The following is an 18,639-nucleotide window of genomic DNA, read 5'->3' on the forward strand; positions in this document are numbered from 1 at the left end:
TTTTTTAGTAATTCAATAAAAAAAATAGGTCTGAAGGAGATAAGAGCTCTAAATTGCTCTTCTGTTTCTAAAAATCACTTGTTCCTCTCTGGCCTGGAGGCTGACCAGAGCAGAACAAAAAAATGGCCCTGAACGGGGCAAATTAATCTTTGTGGATGCTAGAGGAGGAATCGCTAGCTTTCTGCAGAGACTTTGGGAAAATTACACCTAGTTGTAAACACATGTTTCATCTTAATCTGTTTGACAGGACAAAGACTTCAGACAGGTAATAGGAAGAAAAGCTCAAAATTAACTTCTCCCACAGGAGCAGATTACTGATTTAATAGAATATAATCATGGAGTCAGTGGGAAATAAAATCCACAGAGCCCTTGTACCATTTGAGCCCGATTTTCACTATTAAAGATCCATTGTAAGTGTACACAACTGAAAAAAGATAAGTATTTCAAAAGAAAAATGAAAATATCTTAAATTGCCACATGATAGCTTTTTTATAAAATATTTTCCTATTTTTTCCATTTTCTTTTCTCTTCTCCGTTTTATACCATACTAACCATTGTAGCCATACAGCAGGAAACAGTTAATATACTTTTAATTACTTGAGCAATTCTGAATTGTATTACTCTCATAATAAAGATAAACTCAGGATTGAAATACTTAATTGTCTGATTTATTTGCTACAGTATGTGTTGCATTATGGGACATGCTCTTAAAAACAGAGCAATTTGCTGCTATTACAGTCAGTGTTATATTCAGTCATCTCTCCATGTTACAGTTTGGCTGAAGAAAATGAAGAAGTCAAATGCCCTTTTTTGCCAGACATTTTAACTTGTTATGGCAGGTGAAAAAGCACAGGTGAAACTACCCACATTTACCATGTCTCTGTCTCAAGAGGCCTCTCTCCAGCCTTTGTTCAACTGCAATGCTTTTGACTTGCCTTGACATATCAATATGTCGTGAAAAAAAAAAAGTCTATTGGAGCCCTCAGTGTCTGTCTATTTGCATCTATTTGTCCATCCATCTACCTTTATCCAGGGATCTCTCCAGGGTTATGGGTTTCTTCCTGACCACACTGAGCAGCACAGTTTGACCCGTCTTCTTCATCACCTCCAGAACTTCCTGATTGTTCATACCATGGAGACTGACGCCATTCAACTGTTGCGACACACAAGAGGACAGAGAGAAAGAAAAGTAGAGACAGAGACAGGGAAAGGAGTGATAACATATGCCAGATCAGGTTGATCTGTAATCTCTCTATAGTCGTTACATGTTAAATGAGATGGACAGAGAACCTCTTGTCCAGATTAAAAAGTTTGACCTATTTAATAATAATATTTTGGATGAAATCTTTCTCTTACAGCGAGCAGGCGGTCGTGGACTTGGATGTTTCCGCTTTGATCTGCAGCACTACCAGGAACCACATGTTTCACAAAAACACCAACTGCGTCTGAACAGGGAGGGGAGAAGGAGACAGAGAGGAGAGAGAGTTTACATTTTATTGGACCAATAAAAACAGAGCAGCACAATAAGGAAAATATGCAACGCTTCATAAACCTGTTTCATAAAAGGATAAACAACACCACTCCAGATTTTGTGGGCTACAAGTTGAGACTGTGAAATGTAACAGACTGTGTTGAATAAAACAAATGTTGCATCTTCAACTTGACAAAATTCAGATCCATATGAATTCCTTCACAACGTGTAAAATGTAAAGGCCCTCAGATGTAAGTTCTTTTGAACTGTATCAGTTGATAGCAATAACAATATAAGCCATGCAATTGTGCAACTGGTTCACAGGAAACCCCCCCAAAGCCCCAACACAAAGCGGCGTACCAACCGCTGGAACTGCGACAACAGCAATGTCATCTCAAATGCCGGCAGCACGGATCAAGGTTTACTGTAAATCTGTGACCTCATCCGTACCCAGACATCTACCCGCTCTCTACGCTCCAGCCACGCTCCTCTTTTTTACATCCCCCGCACACGTCTCCGAACAATGGGAGACCGAGCCTTCTGCTCATTCGCCCCGCGCCTCTGGAAGTCCCTTCCAGGTCAGCTGAGATCTGCCCCTTCCACCGAGGTCTTCAAAACCGGCCTTAAGACCCTCTTCTTTCAGCAGGCCTTCCAATAAACTTTGAGCATGGTACACCTGGAGTACTGCCATTTTTATCGCTATCTCCGACTTTTATTTTATTTATTTATATTTAATTTTATATTTAATTTAAAAATTGTATTTAATTTTGTTTTAATTTGTATTATTATTATTTGTTTAATCTCTCAAATTGTATCAGTGTCCTTTGCTGTGAAGCGCTTCGAGATTTGTCTTGGCAGATGAGAAGCGCTATATAAATGACATTTATTATTATTATTATTAACTGCCAAAGTCTGTTCACAGTTCCTTCCAGCCGTTAGTATGCCGTTGAACAGAGTATTTTATGGAAGCGGAAGTAATACGATAATTTTTAATTCTATAAAATCATTTTCAATTACTATTTTGTATACAGTATGTGGCCCTGTAATAAGCGGGATAATGTGCAGCGAGGCAGTCATTATTGAAAAAGAAAAAACAACAACTTTACTTAACCTCTGAAATTTCCAAATTGACCAATCAGAATCGAGTATTCAACTGTGTAATAATAAAAGTTATACAGCTGCACTATTGTTGTTTTACAGTAAACGTTCTAAGGCAAGGCAAGTTTATTTATATAGCACCTTTAAACACAAGGCAATTCAAAAGGTTTAACAAAAATGAAAGATATCAAGAGCATTAAGAAATAGTGCAGCAGAAACATATTGTAAAATGCCATTTAAAAACACTCATTTAAAATCAAAGATAATCAAAGATAATTAAAGCTGCAAGCAGCGTTGAGCGGGTCTTCGACACTCGGCAGGCTGTTGTCCACACGTCGACGTGTCACGGTGTTTTCCGGACTCGGCCATTGGCAAATGTGGGAAGTTTCAGGCCGATCGGACAATAGGCGCGTTCACACCAAGTACTTTGCCGTATTTAGTGCCGGCACTCAGTGCCCCGGCACTTATTACCCCAGGGCATTTAGTACAGATCGCGTTCATACCGGAGTACTTTTCCCTGAGGGAAGATTACGCAAATGAGCCGCTGACGTCACTTCGTCTTCTTCTGCTTTGGGTTTACTGGCAGGCCGCAAACAACTTCACGGCGTATACTGCCACCCGGAGTCCCCGGCCGGAAGTCCCTGGAGTTGGGGACTGGCTTCAGTAGAAGCTGCTGGGTGTCTAATTGACATAGAGCTGTTCAGGGCCGGACCATTCACCATTATCTGAAGTCTGGTGCCGTTTGGACGATTTTCCATTGAGTTATGACAACACCGTGTTTCATGGCGAGGGATCTGTCGCCATGGCAACGGCATATGATGACACCACATAATTGACATAAAGCTATTGAGGGCCGGACCATTAGCCATCATCTGAAGTCTGGTGCTGTTTTGACCATTTTCATAGGAGTTACGACAACATCGTGTTTTTTGGCGAGGGATGCATTGCCATGGAAACGGCATATGGGGAGATCTCAGATGTCACGTAAAGCTGTTGAGGCATGGACTGGTGATATACAAGTGAAGATTTGGGGGCGAACGGACCGTGTCCATTGGAGTTACAGCGACATCGTGTTTTATGGCGAGGGATGTGTTGCCATGGTAACGCCACATTATGTAACATCATATTTGACGTAGAGCTGTTCAGGGCAGCAGTGTTAACCATCATGTGATGTTTGCGTTCTGAGCATGTCAGTTGGAGTTATGACATCATCGTGTTCCATGGCGAGGGATCGCCGAGCATAGAGCTGTTACTGCGCGAGCAATTACAATAGGGTGTTCGCCGACCTCTGGTCTCAGACCCTAATAAAACATGAACAACATAGGTACATGAATACAGTTAGAGTTACAGTGCAGTGTAAGATATGAATAGTTCAATTAAAAGCAGCGGCAAAAAGAAAAGTCTTCAGCCTGGGTTTAAAAGTAGTAAGAGTTGCAGCGAACCTGCAGGTTCCTGGTAGTTTGTTCCAGATATTTGGAGCACAATAACTGAACTTCTCCATGTTTAGTTCTGACTCTGGGGACAGAAAGCTGACCAGTCCCAGAAGACCTGAGAGTTCTGGATGGTTCATAATTTAGCAGTAGGTCAGAAATGTATTTTGGGCCTAAACCATTCAATGCTTTATAAACCAGCAGCAGTATTTTGAAATCAATTATTTGACACACAGGAAGCCAGTGTAAAGACTTCAGAACTGGACTGATCCACTTTCTTAGTGTCAGTGAGGACTCGAGCAGTAGCGTTCTGAATCAGCTGCAGCTTTCTAATGGATTTTTTAGTGAGACCTGTCAAGACACCATTACAGTAGTCCAGTCTACTGAAGATAAAAGCATTGACAAGTTTTTTCAAATCCTGCTGTGACATTAGTCTTTTAATCCTAGATATGTTCTTTAGGTGATAGTATGCTGACTTAGTAACTGTTTTAATGTGACTGTTGAAACTCAGGTCAGAGTCCATGACTACACCTAGATTTCTAGCGTTTTCTGTTGTTTTGAACATTGCAGACTGAAGCTCAGCACTGACTTGTATTCTTTCCTCCTTGGCTCCAAAACCATTACCAGAAAAGTTCAGACGCATGCAGTCATTGATTTGTTCAATGCACTTACTCAGTGTTTGAGTTAGAGCATAGTCTCCTGGTTAAATGGTTATGTACATGTGTGTGTCATCTGCATAGCTATGGTAACTTATTTTGTTGTTTTGCATTATCTGAGCCAGTGGTAGCATGTAGATGTAAAAGGTCTCCTATTATACAATTTCTAGTCATATATTATAGGTCTCAGTTATATAAAAAACATGTCTATGAAGTACTGCTCAAAATACCAAACAGATCATGCATTGTAGCATGCCTCATACCCCTCTATTTCAGCCCTGTTACTAAAGTGCTGATTTTGGGTCCGTAGCTTTAAATGTTGTGACGACCCCTGCCTTGCTATCTCCTGTTGTGTGTGTGTGGCCCTTTAATGTTCTCCCTTTTGTCTATCAGCATTGATTGAGGACACCTGGCTGCCGGTACCAGAGGATTAAAAGGCCTGAGTCAGTCCCTCGATCGTTCTCTCGGCAGAGGACCTGTTCTGGGAGAGCAGCCACCTTCGTTTATACTTTTGCCTTGCCTTTGGTGTTAGTTTTGGTCTACGTTGAGTTCTTGTTAATAAATATATTTTCCTATATATTCTTGTCCTTCCCACGCTTTTTGTTATGGCCAAGAGCCAGGCCATGACAATGTTGCCGAGCTGCTGCTGGCCACGCCCCTTTGGAGCATGCATGAGAGGTTTCTACCCAGAATCCCAGATAAATGCTGCCGTGATTAAACACCATAGGATGTTCCAAACCACATCAAGGATTATTTCTGAAACAGTATGGAGCTCAAACGCTTTTTCTCTTGCGGGTTTACCACAAGGACAGTTCCTTTTTATATCCAGCTTTTTTTACACATACTCCGAGTGTTAGCGATGCTTGCTAATGTAAACACAGACCATATTACTTCCAAAACACGTCGCACATTATTTCTGATAAAGCAACGTTTCTGATAGGGCCGTGGGCGTAGAGCAAGCCCACGTTTTAGTAATGTCGTCATGACGCAGCAAATCTGGATCAGCTCTGTTCCCCCGTTTTTAGAGATGTGGGTAAGGCGGAAAAGACAGAGGGTTTTATTTTCTGACACTTTGTGAGTCTCCTTACACACCGGGGACACATATTTATGTATGAACGACATCAAAAAGTGCATTTTGCATAATAGGTGACCTTTAAAGAGAAGATGCCCCAAGATTGAGCCACATGTCATATTTGTCAACTCAGATGTGTAGTTACCGATAGAAACAAAGTTTGTCCTGTCCTTTACGTAGGATTCAAACCAGTTTAGAACTGTTGTCCCACCCAGTTTTCTAGTCGGTCTAGTAATATGTTGTGGTCAACGTTGTCAAATGCATACAAAAAAAAAGGAAATCAAATAAAAAATAATCTACCCTATGCATAAACGAAACCTCAATCATATACCTCATTCACACCAACGCAACTCCGGTTCAAGCTCCGTGCTAGAGCTTTTCAGGTTCAGAACCGGTTCTTCGGTTTAGCTCCGGCTCTTTTCACACCGCCCAGAGTCCGACTGGTGTTGCGTCATTGCGTCATCGTTTGCGTCATGACGTAACAGTTTGCGTGCCTGCTTCATAAAGCCAAACCGCGCGGAAACCCCTCACAGCTCACACCGACAACAACAACAATGGCCGATTGTGTTGAAGCGCTACTCGTTTTGGTTTTGCTCTGCCGAAACGAAATGGAAGAAATGGGACGACTTTACTACCAACTTTACAGTCGTTACATGCTACATTCAAAACTACTTTACAATCGTAATCATCAACTTCAACGACGATTCCGATTCCCCCTGCCCCTGCCCCTGCCTCGACGTAAGCGTGACGTATGCGGTGCTTTTGCTCTAGCCGGACAATTTTTTGGTGCTTGAAACGAACCGGATTCCGGAGCTAAGAGGCTGCTCCCGCTGCGGTGTGAACAGGAAAACCCGGTGCTTTTCAAGCTCCAGCTCCAAACCGGCCCTGAAACACCGTTGGTGTGAATGAGGTAATAGTGAACTCTATCTACAACTCTATATCTATCTAACACCCCTCCTCCCCCCACCCCCCACAATGAATATCGACCAATCACGTTCTTGCTTGATTGACCAGCGTTGCAGTCGGGAAGAAAAGCAATGTGGAGTGGCACCTCACCACTTCATAAGAGGCGCGTTCACACCAAGTACTTTTCCCACAGTAGTTCCTGAGAACTTTAGTTCATGAGAGTTCTTTTAGTTCTGATGAACTAAAGCAGATCGCGTTCACACCAAAATGAGTTCCTGGGGGTGGATTAGGCAAATGAGCCGCTGACGTCACTTCTTCTTCTTCTGCTTAGCTTTTCCTGGCAGGCCGCAAACAACTTCACGGCGAGTACAGTAGATGGCGGTATGCACCTTAAAGTTGCAATCCGCCAAAAAACCGAGAGAAGAAGAAAAAAAACTTCCGCTTCCGCTGTATGCTTGTGTTTACCTTCCGACCTCAGTCAGACACGCTATGGAGTTGACTGAAGTTGTGGTTTTGGTGCCGAGTTATTTAAGCCAATAACTCAGCCACAAATACAGATCGCGGTTAAGAAGCCTTAACAAAAGGACTGGACGGCGACAAGCACACGCTATGGACATGTTTCGTCAGCTGAGGATGATGACCGTTATCACGCCCAAAGAACAGCAATGGTACGTTCAGTAAATCACATTAATACTATCTAATGTAGGATTTATGGAGTTATGTCGGGCTAATTTGTGTCTTTGTATGTGTTCCAGATATGCGGTGCTTGAAGCGAAACGACTGCAACATGGACAATATCAAAATCCAGGTGGCAGCATGTTGCGTATTGCATAACCTGTGTGAGCGTCGTGGTGATGAGTACAGGGAGGAATGGACTGCCTTACCGGCGACCCAGCTTGATGACAACCATTCATATTTTTTTGTTTATTACAAATGAAAGTAAAATATACACAAGTGTCTTGATTAAATGATTGTAGAATAAGGATTTTGGACGTTTGCCCTGCAGCCATGAATTGCATTAAAAGCAGCAAGAAACTTTGAATTGATTTCATTTTATACACATTTATATCTGAGTAGGCAATATCAATATAATCAATTACTGTAGTACATGTCATTCATTTATTTGTGATATAAAGTCTGTGCCTAGGTGGTGCATATTCTGGAAAATCAATTGAGAAACAAAAAGAACAATCTGAAATTGTTTAAATGACTTCTGATTTGTCTGACCATAGGAAAGAGTTAGATAAGAAATAATACCACTAACATGTCTGTAGTATTGCACAGTAAATAGGCTCAGCAGTTAACACCTTTATTATATATCCTCCTATGTTCCCTTACTATAATTAATTAAAATATTGAACTCACAACACTGTTAATTACAAACTTAACCATTTCTCTTTCTATAAATAGTGTTTGTGTTGATGGACGCCATTTTGAAATACAATTGAATGATCTTTTTCAAAGACACATATGGGGTGGGACACAATAAATAAAGCTTCGCCAGTTTCATGGTGTCATGATGGTATCAGAATAATCACTTACATGTGATGTATAGGATGCTACACAGGTCACCATAAAGTGTCAGGAGAAATAAGCAAGATACATTTTCTGTTTAATCGCAATGTAGGTTCTCTTTTATTTATCAGCAGCAGATCAATAAGTGTCAGTAGTATCAAAACAATATAATAACAGGGACACAACGACATCCTGACTGCAGTGGGGTTTGAACCTGTGCTCCCCTGATCCGAACACCAACGCACCAGACCACTGCACCACACGCCTCCCAACAAGTCATTGTACAGTTTATCAACGACGACAAGTTTTTCTTAATTTTTGTATTGAAGGCCTGTTGGATTTAATCAGCTCGCTTAGCACTGCCAGAAGCCCAGCCTGAAAGGTATTTTGTTGCTCCACCTGGCGCGCCGACACCTCCACCTGGCGCCGCCGAGTCAGCATGGCGCTGCATCAACATGAGCAGCTGGTCGTCCGATTCCTGGGCCTTGTGTGAATGCAGCAGCCGTTCGTCGTGCATCTCCTTGGCACGCAGGTCCTCATTCTCCTTGCTGACCATGGCACGGCAGTCCATGGTGTCAAGGAAGCTGTCATCGCGTGCCCACTTTCCTAAGGTGAAATATGCAAGATACAAGATCAGTTTAATCGCAACAACGACACAACATTGTCCAAATACCAGAAGGGGAGCAGCCCATAACAGAGAGCCCCCCACGTCAGAGTCATCACTGTGGGCGATCTCCACCTCTGAGGCCCAATCCCAAACCACTCCCTCGACCATACCCCTCCGTGACGGAGTGAACTCCGTCTGTAGCCACACTCGCAGCTCAACGAGGCTCCCTCCTGTCAGATGGAGGGAGTAAATACAGCGGCAAGCTTTGGGACAAACTCCCCTCTCTCCGGCAGAAACAGGAAATGCCGTAACTGTATGTAACAACGGTTTCAAATCAGCTTCTCTTAGACAAAAAATGTAAATTAATAACTCAAATAAAACTCCAAACATCTTTCATTGTGTTACTTTTTTGTAAAGCTCTTTTAGTTTTAAACCTGATGTTTATAAGCTTCTTAGTTTTTGCAACAGTCTGTAAATATACACAACTTTATAATAAAATGCACACATTTACCTTTTTCTAGACTAAACACAGGTATGATCCTAAGTTAAAAAAATATGAGGTTATCATGAGGTTGTTAACATCGCAATTTATCAGTGGATGTTTGCTGGAACTACTTGTAAACAGCGTGTTTCCTGACGGACACACACAGCGTGACTCCGGTCAGGTAGAGACCGGTCTCAAGTCAGCACCGATGCAGACTCGCTGTTTGAGGGCTTGATAGCCCACTCCCCCTCCACACCTCTCCACACTCGTTGGTTTGGAACAGCACTTAATGTGGCGGACCCTCCGGGCGAACGCGCAAACGGAGGGGTAGTGTGTAGGGGTAGGGTGTAGCATTTCGTTGTGTCCCCGAGACACTTCACCCCAAAGTGCTCCTGTGGGGATTGCCCACAGTATTGAGTAGGTAAGCTTTGGATAAAAGCGTCTAACAAGTGACATGTAATGATTCAAAAAGCTTTTGGTGGCCATATTGAATAACAAACCAATGTGGTTTACTTGTTATCCACAGTTTAGCTGCTAAATGTTACCTTTACAAAGCTACGCTGAAAACACAGCAAAGTTCATATAACGGTATTAGGTTAGTTGAAACTAATATTTTTATAGTTAAACTCAACACTTTTCTTTGTGCTCCACATATCTAAATGTATAAAGTGTGTTTTCACCTCCGTTCCCTCCTGTTTGCTGCAGTATGGCAGCAGCGGTCAGGATGGGATCCTCTGTGATCAGATAGTGGTCCTGATGGTGTCCGCTGACCGGGCGCAGGCTGCCTACTCTCAGCGGGGGGGAACTGAACGTGGAAACTGTGTTTCTCTGAGGGATCCTCCATGTAGTCTGAGAAGCCTTCTGAGGAAACAAGGTCAAACTATTTAGGATAATACTATGAGAAGGAACAATGTTAAGCCAGTAAATAGAATTTCAATTACATTTCTACTTAAATGTGCAAAAATATTAGAACATCAGTCTTTGTGGCATGCAGGTAATCAACTGTTTAAGCTTTTACCATTAACATGTAGAATGAATGTTGCAAATTACTTGAAATTACTTCAACTACAATCTATTGTTTACCTCTATGCATTAGCCACAGAGGTAGCATTATGTCCAGCTAGCATGCCAATTGCTAACGATATATTCTCGTTTTATCCCGGAGGGGAAAACTAGTTTCTAATCCTGAGAGAAACACCTCGCCTGAAACACACGATTAGTGCCATGAGTTAGTGAAGCAAATTACAGAACATTGCACTTATTCACAAGTCAAAACGTGTTCATAGCGGGCATGGATGAGAATAGCTAGCTAGCTAGATGTTATTAGCCAGCTTGGACCTAACGTTAGCAAGTTCTACCATGGCTAGCTCGATCTACTGAGCAAATAAAAGTACATCTAAGACCAGTATTGTGCAGATTAAAACAGTGCAGTGCATGTATTTTATTTTACCTTGGTAGTCGTCCCGACATGACTTTGCCAGGTCTGCTAACTTTGCAGAGCCAGAGAAACTGCATTCAGTAGAAGCTTCGGAATGTGGCGCTTCGCGTCCTCCGAGTCAATCGCCAGAAGCGCAGACACATCCTCATCCTCATCACTCATCCTCATCACTCCACCGCTCCAATTGATTTATTTAGTGCTGCTTTCACAAAAGGAATCTCTTCGTGTGTGCTGCGAAGCGAGGAAATACAATGGCCGCTTACAACAAAAAATTCTGAGTCAAACGGGCGTGGTTTGCATTCCGCACAGCCAATCAGACGTAGGAACTACTTTCTCCCACAACAGACCCTGCTCTGTGGCAGGGACTGAAAAGCGAGTCTCGCGAACTGAGCTACTTTAGTTCCTGGGGCTTTTTGGTGTGAACGCAAATATATCGTAGTTCTGATGAACTATTGTGGGAAAAGTACACCAAAGTACTCCGGTGTGAACGCACCTAAGGAGTTTGACTGTGATTTTTCTTCTGGCAGAATCTACACAACACATCAGCCCCATTGAACACAGCCTATTCATGCCAGCCTAAACAACACATGGGGGGCAGAGTTTTACTGTGTGTGTTGCAACTTGCATATATATTTATTGCACTTGACGTACACACACGCATGGCATAATTTCCACTGGGGACAGGGGGGACATGTCCCCCCCACTTTTCAAAATCCTGTTTGTGTCCCCCCCACTTTACAAATATGTTTATTATTATTTTTTAACGCAAGCCGCCATCGCCACGGAGGAGCACACAGCCTCTATGAGCGAGCGAGACAGAGAGAGAGAGAGCGAGCGAGCTAGAGCGTGCACCAGTTACGGGGATTTTTATTGTTAGCATCTGGTGCTTGCTCAGAGCTTACAGATATTAGAAGCTGTTTTTACAACAAGGAGAGGGAGAGCTCTCTCCTGTCAGACTGAGAGGCTGATAACTACAGCTCAGTGAGGTAAAGGACTCTCTGAGTGTTTGGATAGTTAACTTTAGTCTAAGTTATCTCAGTGGTTCTCAAATTCTTTGGTCATCTAGGTAAACAAATATTTCCAATGCACACCTTTATCTATTTAATATAATTGTAAAAAATAAAGTAAGAAATCATTCCAATGTGTACTATAGGACAGTAAAAAAATAAAAATACAGTTTAAAAGGAGAGTGATTAGTAAAATGTGCATAAATAAAAAGAAAGAATGCTAACTAGGTAACATAAGATAAGAATGAACAAGTTTAAATGATTTGTTATTGGTTGTGATCATATTCTAAAGATGTTTGGATTATTGAAAAGTATACAGCTCTCTTTCATATGAGTGTTGAGAGCTGTATCCATCAATTCATTTGGTGCTCAAAGTGCACCAGATTGATGCATTTCACTTCAACATTTAAAGGGGACCTATCATGCAAAATGCACTTTTTTATGTCTTTTATACAAAAAGATGTGTCCCTGGTGTGTCAGGGAACTCACGCAGCGTCAGAAAATAAAACCCTCTCTCTTTTCCTCCGTACCCAGATCTCTAAAAACGGGGGTACAACGGAGCTGATCCAGATTTGCGTCCGATATGACGTCATATCAGCAATGCAGACCCACAGCAGCACTATCAGAAACGTTGCTATCAGAAACAATGCCCGACTGTTTTGGACGTAATATGGTCGGTGTTTACATTAGCATCGCTAACATTCAGAGCTAACCTGTAATGCATGTGTGTGAAGAAGCAGGAAATATAAAGGAACTCACCTTGTGGTATAACCGGCAAGAGAGAAAGCCTTTGAGCTCCATACTGTTTCAGAAATAATCCTTGATAATCCATGATATGGCGTTTCATCACGGCAGTATCTGCCGGTAGAATCTCCCGCATGAGCCGGCATAAGCTCTGCCCCTCTTTTGTATCAATTTCTTTTAAAGCTTTATACCCAAAATCAGCACTTTTGAAACAGGAAGTGAAATAGAGGGATATGATGCATGGCTAGAATCTGTTTGGTATATTGAGCAAAACACTTCATAGACATGTTTTTTATATATTTTTATATATCTGAGACCCATGCCTTAAAATAGCATGATAGATGACCTCTAAAAAAAATGTCTCCCGGGGGAGCATGCCCCAGGACCCCCCTAGAGTATGTGAGGTCCACCCCCAAATAAAGCAGGTTAAAATAATTAAACTGCATACATTTTCTTTTAGTAAACACTGCAAACGGGTCCCACAGACCCAAACAGCACACAAAGGTAAGCATATAATAATGTTAAAATGTGCTAAATATATACACTGCAAAAAACTTGTTTCATTTTTTGAAAGTAGCTCTCATCCTAAAAAAGGTTGGAGACCTCTAGTCTAGATTATAATTTTTTAAGAGCGGTTTAATGACTGCAGTTTTCAGGGCCTGTGGAAATACGTAGGAGATCTGAGGCCATGCAATGAAAAACATTTTTGAAAAAGCCTGTTGGTATAATATCAAGGCAGCAGGAGGAGGATTTCAGAAGTTGAATAATGTCTTTGAGGTTTTTATCATTAATCAGATGGAATTGTGTCATGGTGTTTGAATTGATTTTAATTGGACACAGGGACAACACATTTGCTGACCCTGATACAGAGGCAACGACTGCTTGTCTGATTTTCTGAATTTTGTCAGTGAAGAAGGAGGCAAATTCATTGCAGGCCCTGGTGGATAGAAATTCAGAGGCTACTGACACTGGGGGGTTTGTTAGTCTGTCGACAGTAGGCACGTGCGTTGTTTGTTTTTTTTTGGCAATGATGTCAAAGAAGAAAGACTGTCGTGCATTTTTCAATTCCAAATTATAAAAAGCCAAATCTCTCTTTACAGAATTCAAAATGAACCTGGAGATTTGTGGTTCGCCACCTGCGTTCAGCTTTTCGATTCTCTTTTTTCTGTCATGGCTAGTGTAGTACTAAAGACCAGTTAAAAAGTGGTCTCGAGACCACTTTTTAATGTCTTGAACTTATCTCGGAGTCGACTGCATTTGGTCTCGGTCTTGTCTCGGTCCTATAGGTCTCGAGATCTTATGTCAAGACTGGTCAAGAGTACAGCTGCCACACAGTTAAGCTCTTGCAGCTACTTCCCAGTTAAAGCCCAGAAGCAACACGCTCTTGACGCAGGCAGCTTGAGGTTTTTTTTTGCGACAGGGACACCTCAACAGTGACATATTTGAGCTAGAATGAAATGCCTAGTGCTAGATAAGACAAATTATACATGGGAGTTTGCCACAACGGGAGTAGTAGGCAAGTAGTTTGTTTGAATGGGTGTTCAATAGCAGTGTGTATATGTGTCCTGCCTGAGCTTGTTGTTGTATTGGTATATTGGTGTGTGTGAATTGAGTTTCACTGGATGAGAGTATGCTTTAACTGCTCTCTCCTGTCCTACCTTGGCTGGTCAGGGTGTTGTAGCCGATGATGGAGATTCCGAGGCTTTGGCCGTCATTCTTGGTTAGGGGAACCTCATGGACTTCATACCCCTCCAGGTTAGGCTGCAACACAAACATAGAGTTCATATACAGTATATATTTGAGATTGCACTGTCTCTAAGACAGCAGCAATCAGATCACAAACAAAAGAAAATCTGCTTTTGTGTCTTTGTCCAGCACAAAGTTCTCCTCTGAAATAATTGTACAACTTCAAACTTAACTTAAAGGGGACCTATCATGCAAACCAGGGAACTCACCAAGTGTCAGAAAACACAACCCTCTCTCTTTTCCTCCATGCCCAAATCTCTAAAAACGGGGCTGCAACGGATCTGATACAGACTGATCCAGATTTGAACATTCCTCTGACGTCAGGACGGCGGAGCTGACCTATCAGGGGAATGAGAGGTTGCCGTGGCATGGTAACAGCATGGTAACACGACGCTCGTAACTCAGCCCCCTCCTTTGCAGGGGGCGTGGTCAGCTGCAGCGCATGCAAGGACAGGGTGGAGGAAAGCAAAATAGAGCGAAATGAGGCATGGCTAAAATGCATGATCTGTTTGCAGCGACGTGCAGTCAGGGGAGGCAGGGGAGGCAGAGCCTCACCTGTCATACTCCAATGTAACGGAAAAACAACTAAAGAAAAACTAAATAGTAATAATAATAAAATGTCTCCACTGATCTGTGTTGTAAGTGTGATTTATGTATGATTCAAATCGCTTTTTATAGTCAAAATCAGCAAATTTGCCGAGCTCCGCTACGGGAGCGATGAGAAGTGAGGCAGGGACGTGCTCTGCCTCTCGTAAACCCACAGTAACTTGCTGGAGCGCGGGCACTAATTTAGCGCGGGCACTTATTTTGTGAGCGCGCTCCAGCCAGTTACTGTGGGGTAAGGTGAGGCACAGATGAGATCTGCCTCACCTCAGAATACGTCACCCCACAGAAACTGGCTGGAAAGCGGGCCCTAAGCGCATGCCTGTTACCATCTCACTGTAGGTCACCAATGTAATGTTTGTAGATCCCTTTATTACATTTATCCTCACCATCCATAGTCTCTAAATAACTTATTTCACGTATAGCCTATATGATATTTAGGCTCGCTGGTCTCATCGTACAACGGCAATGAAAAAAGCACCAGGGGAGGCAGCCATAACCTCTGCCGCACTGAAGGGGGCGCACGTGAGCCCACAGGTTCTTGTTGCTACTGTAATTCTACGCAGAGACGGTAGACGCAAACAACAAACTAGACTTTTGAAACTACAGGAAGATAAGGAGGACTTTTACAAAAAAGTAATAGAGATTGTTGTCCAGAAGGATAGCATGGACTTCATCTTCAAGAACAAGGTAAGACCACATTTGTAATGAACATGGGATCTTACTAAGAAAGAACAATCCAATATTTAGATTTTGGGTATCCTTTTGTTGAACGGCCTGTTTAAAATGAATCCAAGCATCAGACTAAAAAAGCTTTTGAAAATAACCGAATATTTTGATTAAGGTCAAAATATAATATTTGTAAATCTGACTCCGTGAGTCAGTGCCTCACCAGCCATGAACCTCACCGCACGTCACTGTCTGTTTGGTATTTTGAAAAAGAAAACGTATAAATGTACCTTAAAGGTATAGGTATGGCCCGACAATATATTATTCAAATATAGCATGATAGGTCCACTTTAACTGAAATTGTTCCTACGTGATGGTTCTTTGGACTGCTCACCGTCTTGCTGGGCCGGCGTTGGGGGGGTATGCCAGGGGGGCGTGGGGGTAAGGAGGAGACCGGGGCCGAGGCAGGAGGGGGTGGAGGAGGCGGGGCTGTTGACTTTTGACCCTGTGGATCCCTGGAGATGAGCAACGTCACATGACTCCCACAGCCCTGCAGCACGTTGACGACCTGGTCGCTTGTGAGGCCGCTAGTGGGCGTCGCCCCGATGCGCAGGATGTGGTCACCTGTGCGGAGACGCCCATCCTGATTGGAGGAGAATGGGGCATTAGAGCCAATCAAAAAGAAACACTGGATTGGGTTTTGTCCTACATTTATTTTAAAGATTCATGATTTGAAGATTCAAAGGCTTTTTTAGTCATATGCACAATAGTGACAGTAGAGTTTTGGCCCATACTCCTCCAACAATGCAACATAGGGCAACAAATAACTAAATTAAAAAACAATGTAAAATAAATGACAGTGTAAGAGAATGTGCAAGTGACCAATGTGCAAGTTAGTGCAGAAACACATAAACTACATACATGCAACATAGAATAAGATTAAGAAAAGATAACAGAATAAGATCTAATAAAAACAATACTGTAGAGTGGAATATAACTGTACACAAATGGCTATTATTTTTCTATCATTTGAATTTTAAAGCAGTCATTTAAAAACATTCCTTCTATAGTTCAGTGTACAAACAAAAATGTGAGCTTGAACAATTAAATAATAAATTAAATAATAAATAATACAATAATACAATACGCATCACTGTTGAGTGATGCGCCGGTGAAGATGGCCGCATCGTCTTTTGGACCGAGACTTCACGGCCAGATGCGGCGTTCGTTGTGGCCGGAGATTTCAACACCGCCAACATGAAGAAGGTCTTGCCAAAATATTATCAACACATCAGCTGCCCGACGCACGGGGGAAACATACTGGACCATGTTTATTCCCCTTTTCGACATGGATATAAGGCTCTCCCTCGCCCTCCCTTCGGCAAATCAGACCACATCTCACTGCTGCTGCTGCCTGCTTACAAGCAGAAACTTAAAAGGGACAGACCGGTAACAAGGACAGTACAGCGATGGAGTGAGGAGTCAGATTCAGCACTGCAGGATTGCTTTGCATCCACGGATTGGAGTGTGTTTGAGGACAATAACATCAACACACACACGGACACTGTCATCTGCTACATTGGGAAATGCATCGATGACGTGGTACCGAAGGTTACTGTACGAACATTCCCAAATCAAAAGCCCTGGATAAACGGCGAGGTGCGCGGCAAGCTGAAAGCGCGCACTATCGCGCACAGAGCTGGAGATTTGGAGGAGTACAGGAAATCTAGGTATGATCTCCGGAGAGCAATTAGCAATGCAAAGAGACAGTACAAAGAGAAGGTGGAATCTGACTTCAAAGGCTGTAACACCAGGAACATGTGGGCGGGACTAAGAACAATGACAGACTACAAAGGAGCAGCGGGGGGTGCTGCGGGAGTGTCTGCGTGCGCATCTCTCCCAGATGAGCTGAACAGTTTTTTTGCACGCTTTGAGAGCAGCCGGGCTGTGGAGGTACAGAGGGACCAGGAGCTATCCTACCCTTTTGTTTTAAACAGGGCAGATGTGTGTAAATCCTTTAAAAGGGTTAACCCACACAAGGCTCCTGGACCTGATAGCATCCCTGGCCGTGTTCTCAGGGTGTGTGCAGTTCAGCTGGCAGAGGTGTTCACAGACATCTTCAACAGGTCCCTGCTGCAGTCTGTAGTCCCCACATGCTTCAAACATTCCACTATCGTTCCTGTCCCAAAAAAGACAATAATCACCTGCCCCAACGACTACCGCCCAGTAGCACTCACCTCCATCATCCTTTAGTGCTTTGAGCGGTTAGTCAAAACCTTCATCACCTCCTCCCTCCCTGACTCTCTGGACCCCATGCAGTTTGCCTACAGGGCAAACAGGTCCACAGACGACGCCATAGCCCTCACCATCCACACTGCCCTCTCACACCTGGACCAGAGGAACACATATGTGAGAATGCTGTTCATTGACTACAGTTCAGCATTCAATACCATTGTGCCCTCCAAGCTGGCCATCAAGCTCAGAGAGCTCAGGCTCAACAGCGCCTTCTGTGATTGGATCCTGAACTTCCTGACGGGCAGACCCCAGGCAGTGCGGGTGGGAAACATCACATCCTCCACCCTGATCCTCAACACCGGTGCCCCTCAAGGCTGCGTGCTCAGCCCTCTCCTCTACTCCCTGTTCACTCACGACTGCGTGGCCACACACAGCTCCAACACCATCGTGAAGTTTGCTGACGACACGACCGTCATCGGCCAGATCACAGATGATGACGAGACGGCGTACAGAGAGGAGGTCGAAAACCTGACATCTTGCTGCCAGGATAACAACCTCCATCTCAACATCAGCAAAACAGAGGAGCTGATTGTGGATTACAGGAAGCAGCAGAGAGAGGGACACGCCCCCATCGCCATCAATGGAACTACGTGGAGAGAGTCAGCAGCTTCAGGTTCCTTGGGGTCCACATCACTGAGGACCTGACATGGTCTCTTCACACCACCACCATCACCAAGAAAGCTCGACAGCGGCTCTTCTTCCTCCGCAGGTTGAGGAGGTTCAAAATTGATTCCAGGATACTCTGCAACTTCTACAGGTGCACCATAGAGCATCCTGACCTTCTACAGGTGCACCATAAAGAGCATCCTGACCTTCTACAGGTGCACCATAGAGAGCATCCTGACCTTCTAAAGGTGCACCATAGAGAGCATCCTGACCTTCTACAGGTGCACCATAG

At 43.3% G+C, this 18,639-nt stretch overlaps 1 protein-coding gene across 1 annotated transcript in view; it reads right to left on the reverse strand.

Annotated features, from left to right (window-relative positions):
* Positions 1 to 18,639, reverse strand: part of LOC117491104 (inaD-like protein) — a 108,336-nt gene that overhangs the window by 63,368 nt on the left and 26,329 nt on the right. The window contains 4 exon segments of the mRNA XM_034140955.1: positions 1,024 to 1,153; positions 1,357 to 1,445; positions 14,087 to 14,189; positions 15,841 to 16,089. Coding sequence (XP_033996846.1) covers positions 1,024 to 1,153; positions 1,357 to 1,445; positions 14,087 to 14,189; positions 15,841 to 16,089 — 571 coding nt within the window.

This window comes from Trematomus bernacchii, unplaced genomic scaffold, assembly GCF_902827165.1.
Source record: "Trematomus bernacchii unplaced genomic scaffold, fTreBer1.1, whole genome shotgun sequence".
Taxonomy (NCBI): domain Eukaryota; kingdom Metazoa; phylum Chordata; class Actinopteri; order Perciformes; family Nototheniidae; genus Trematomus; species Trematomus bernacchii.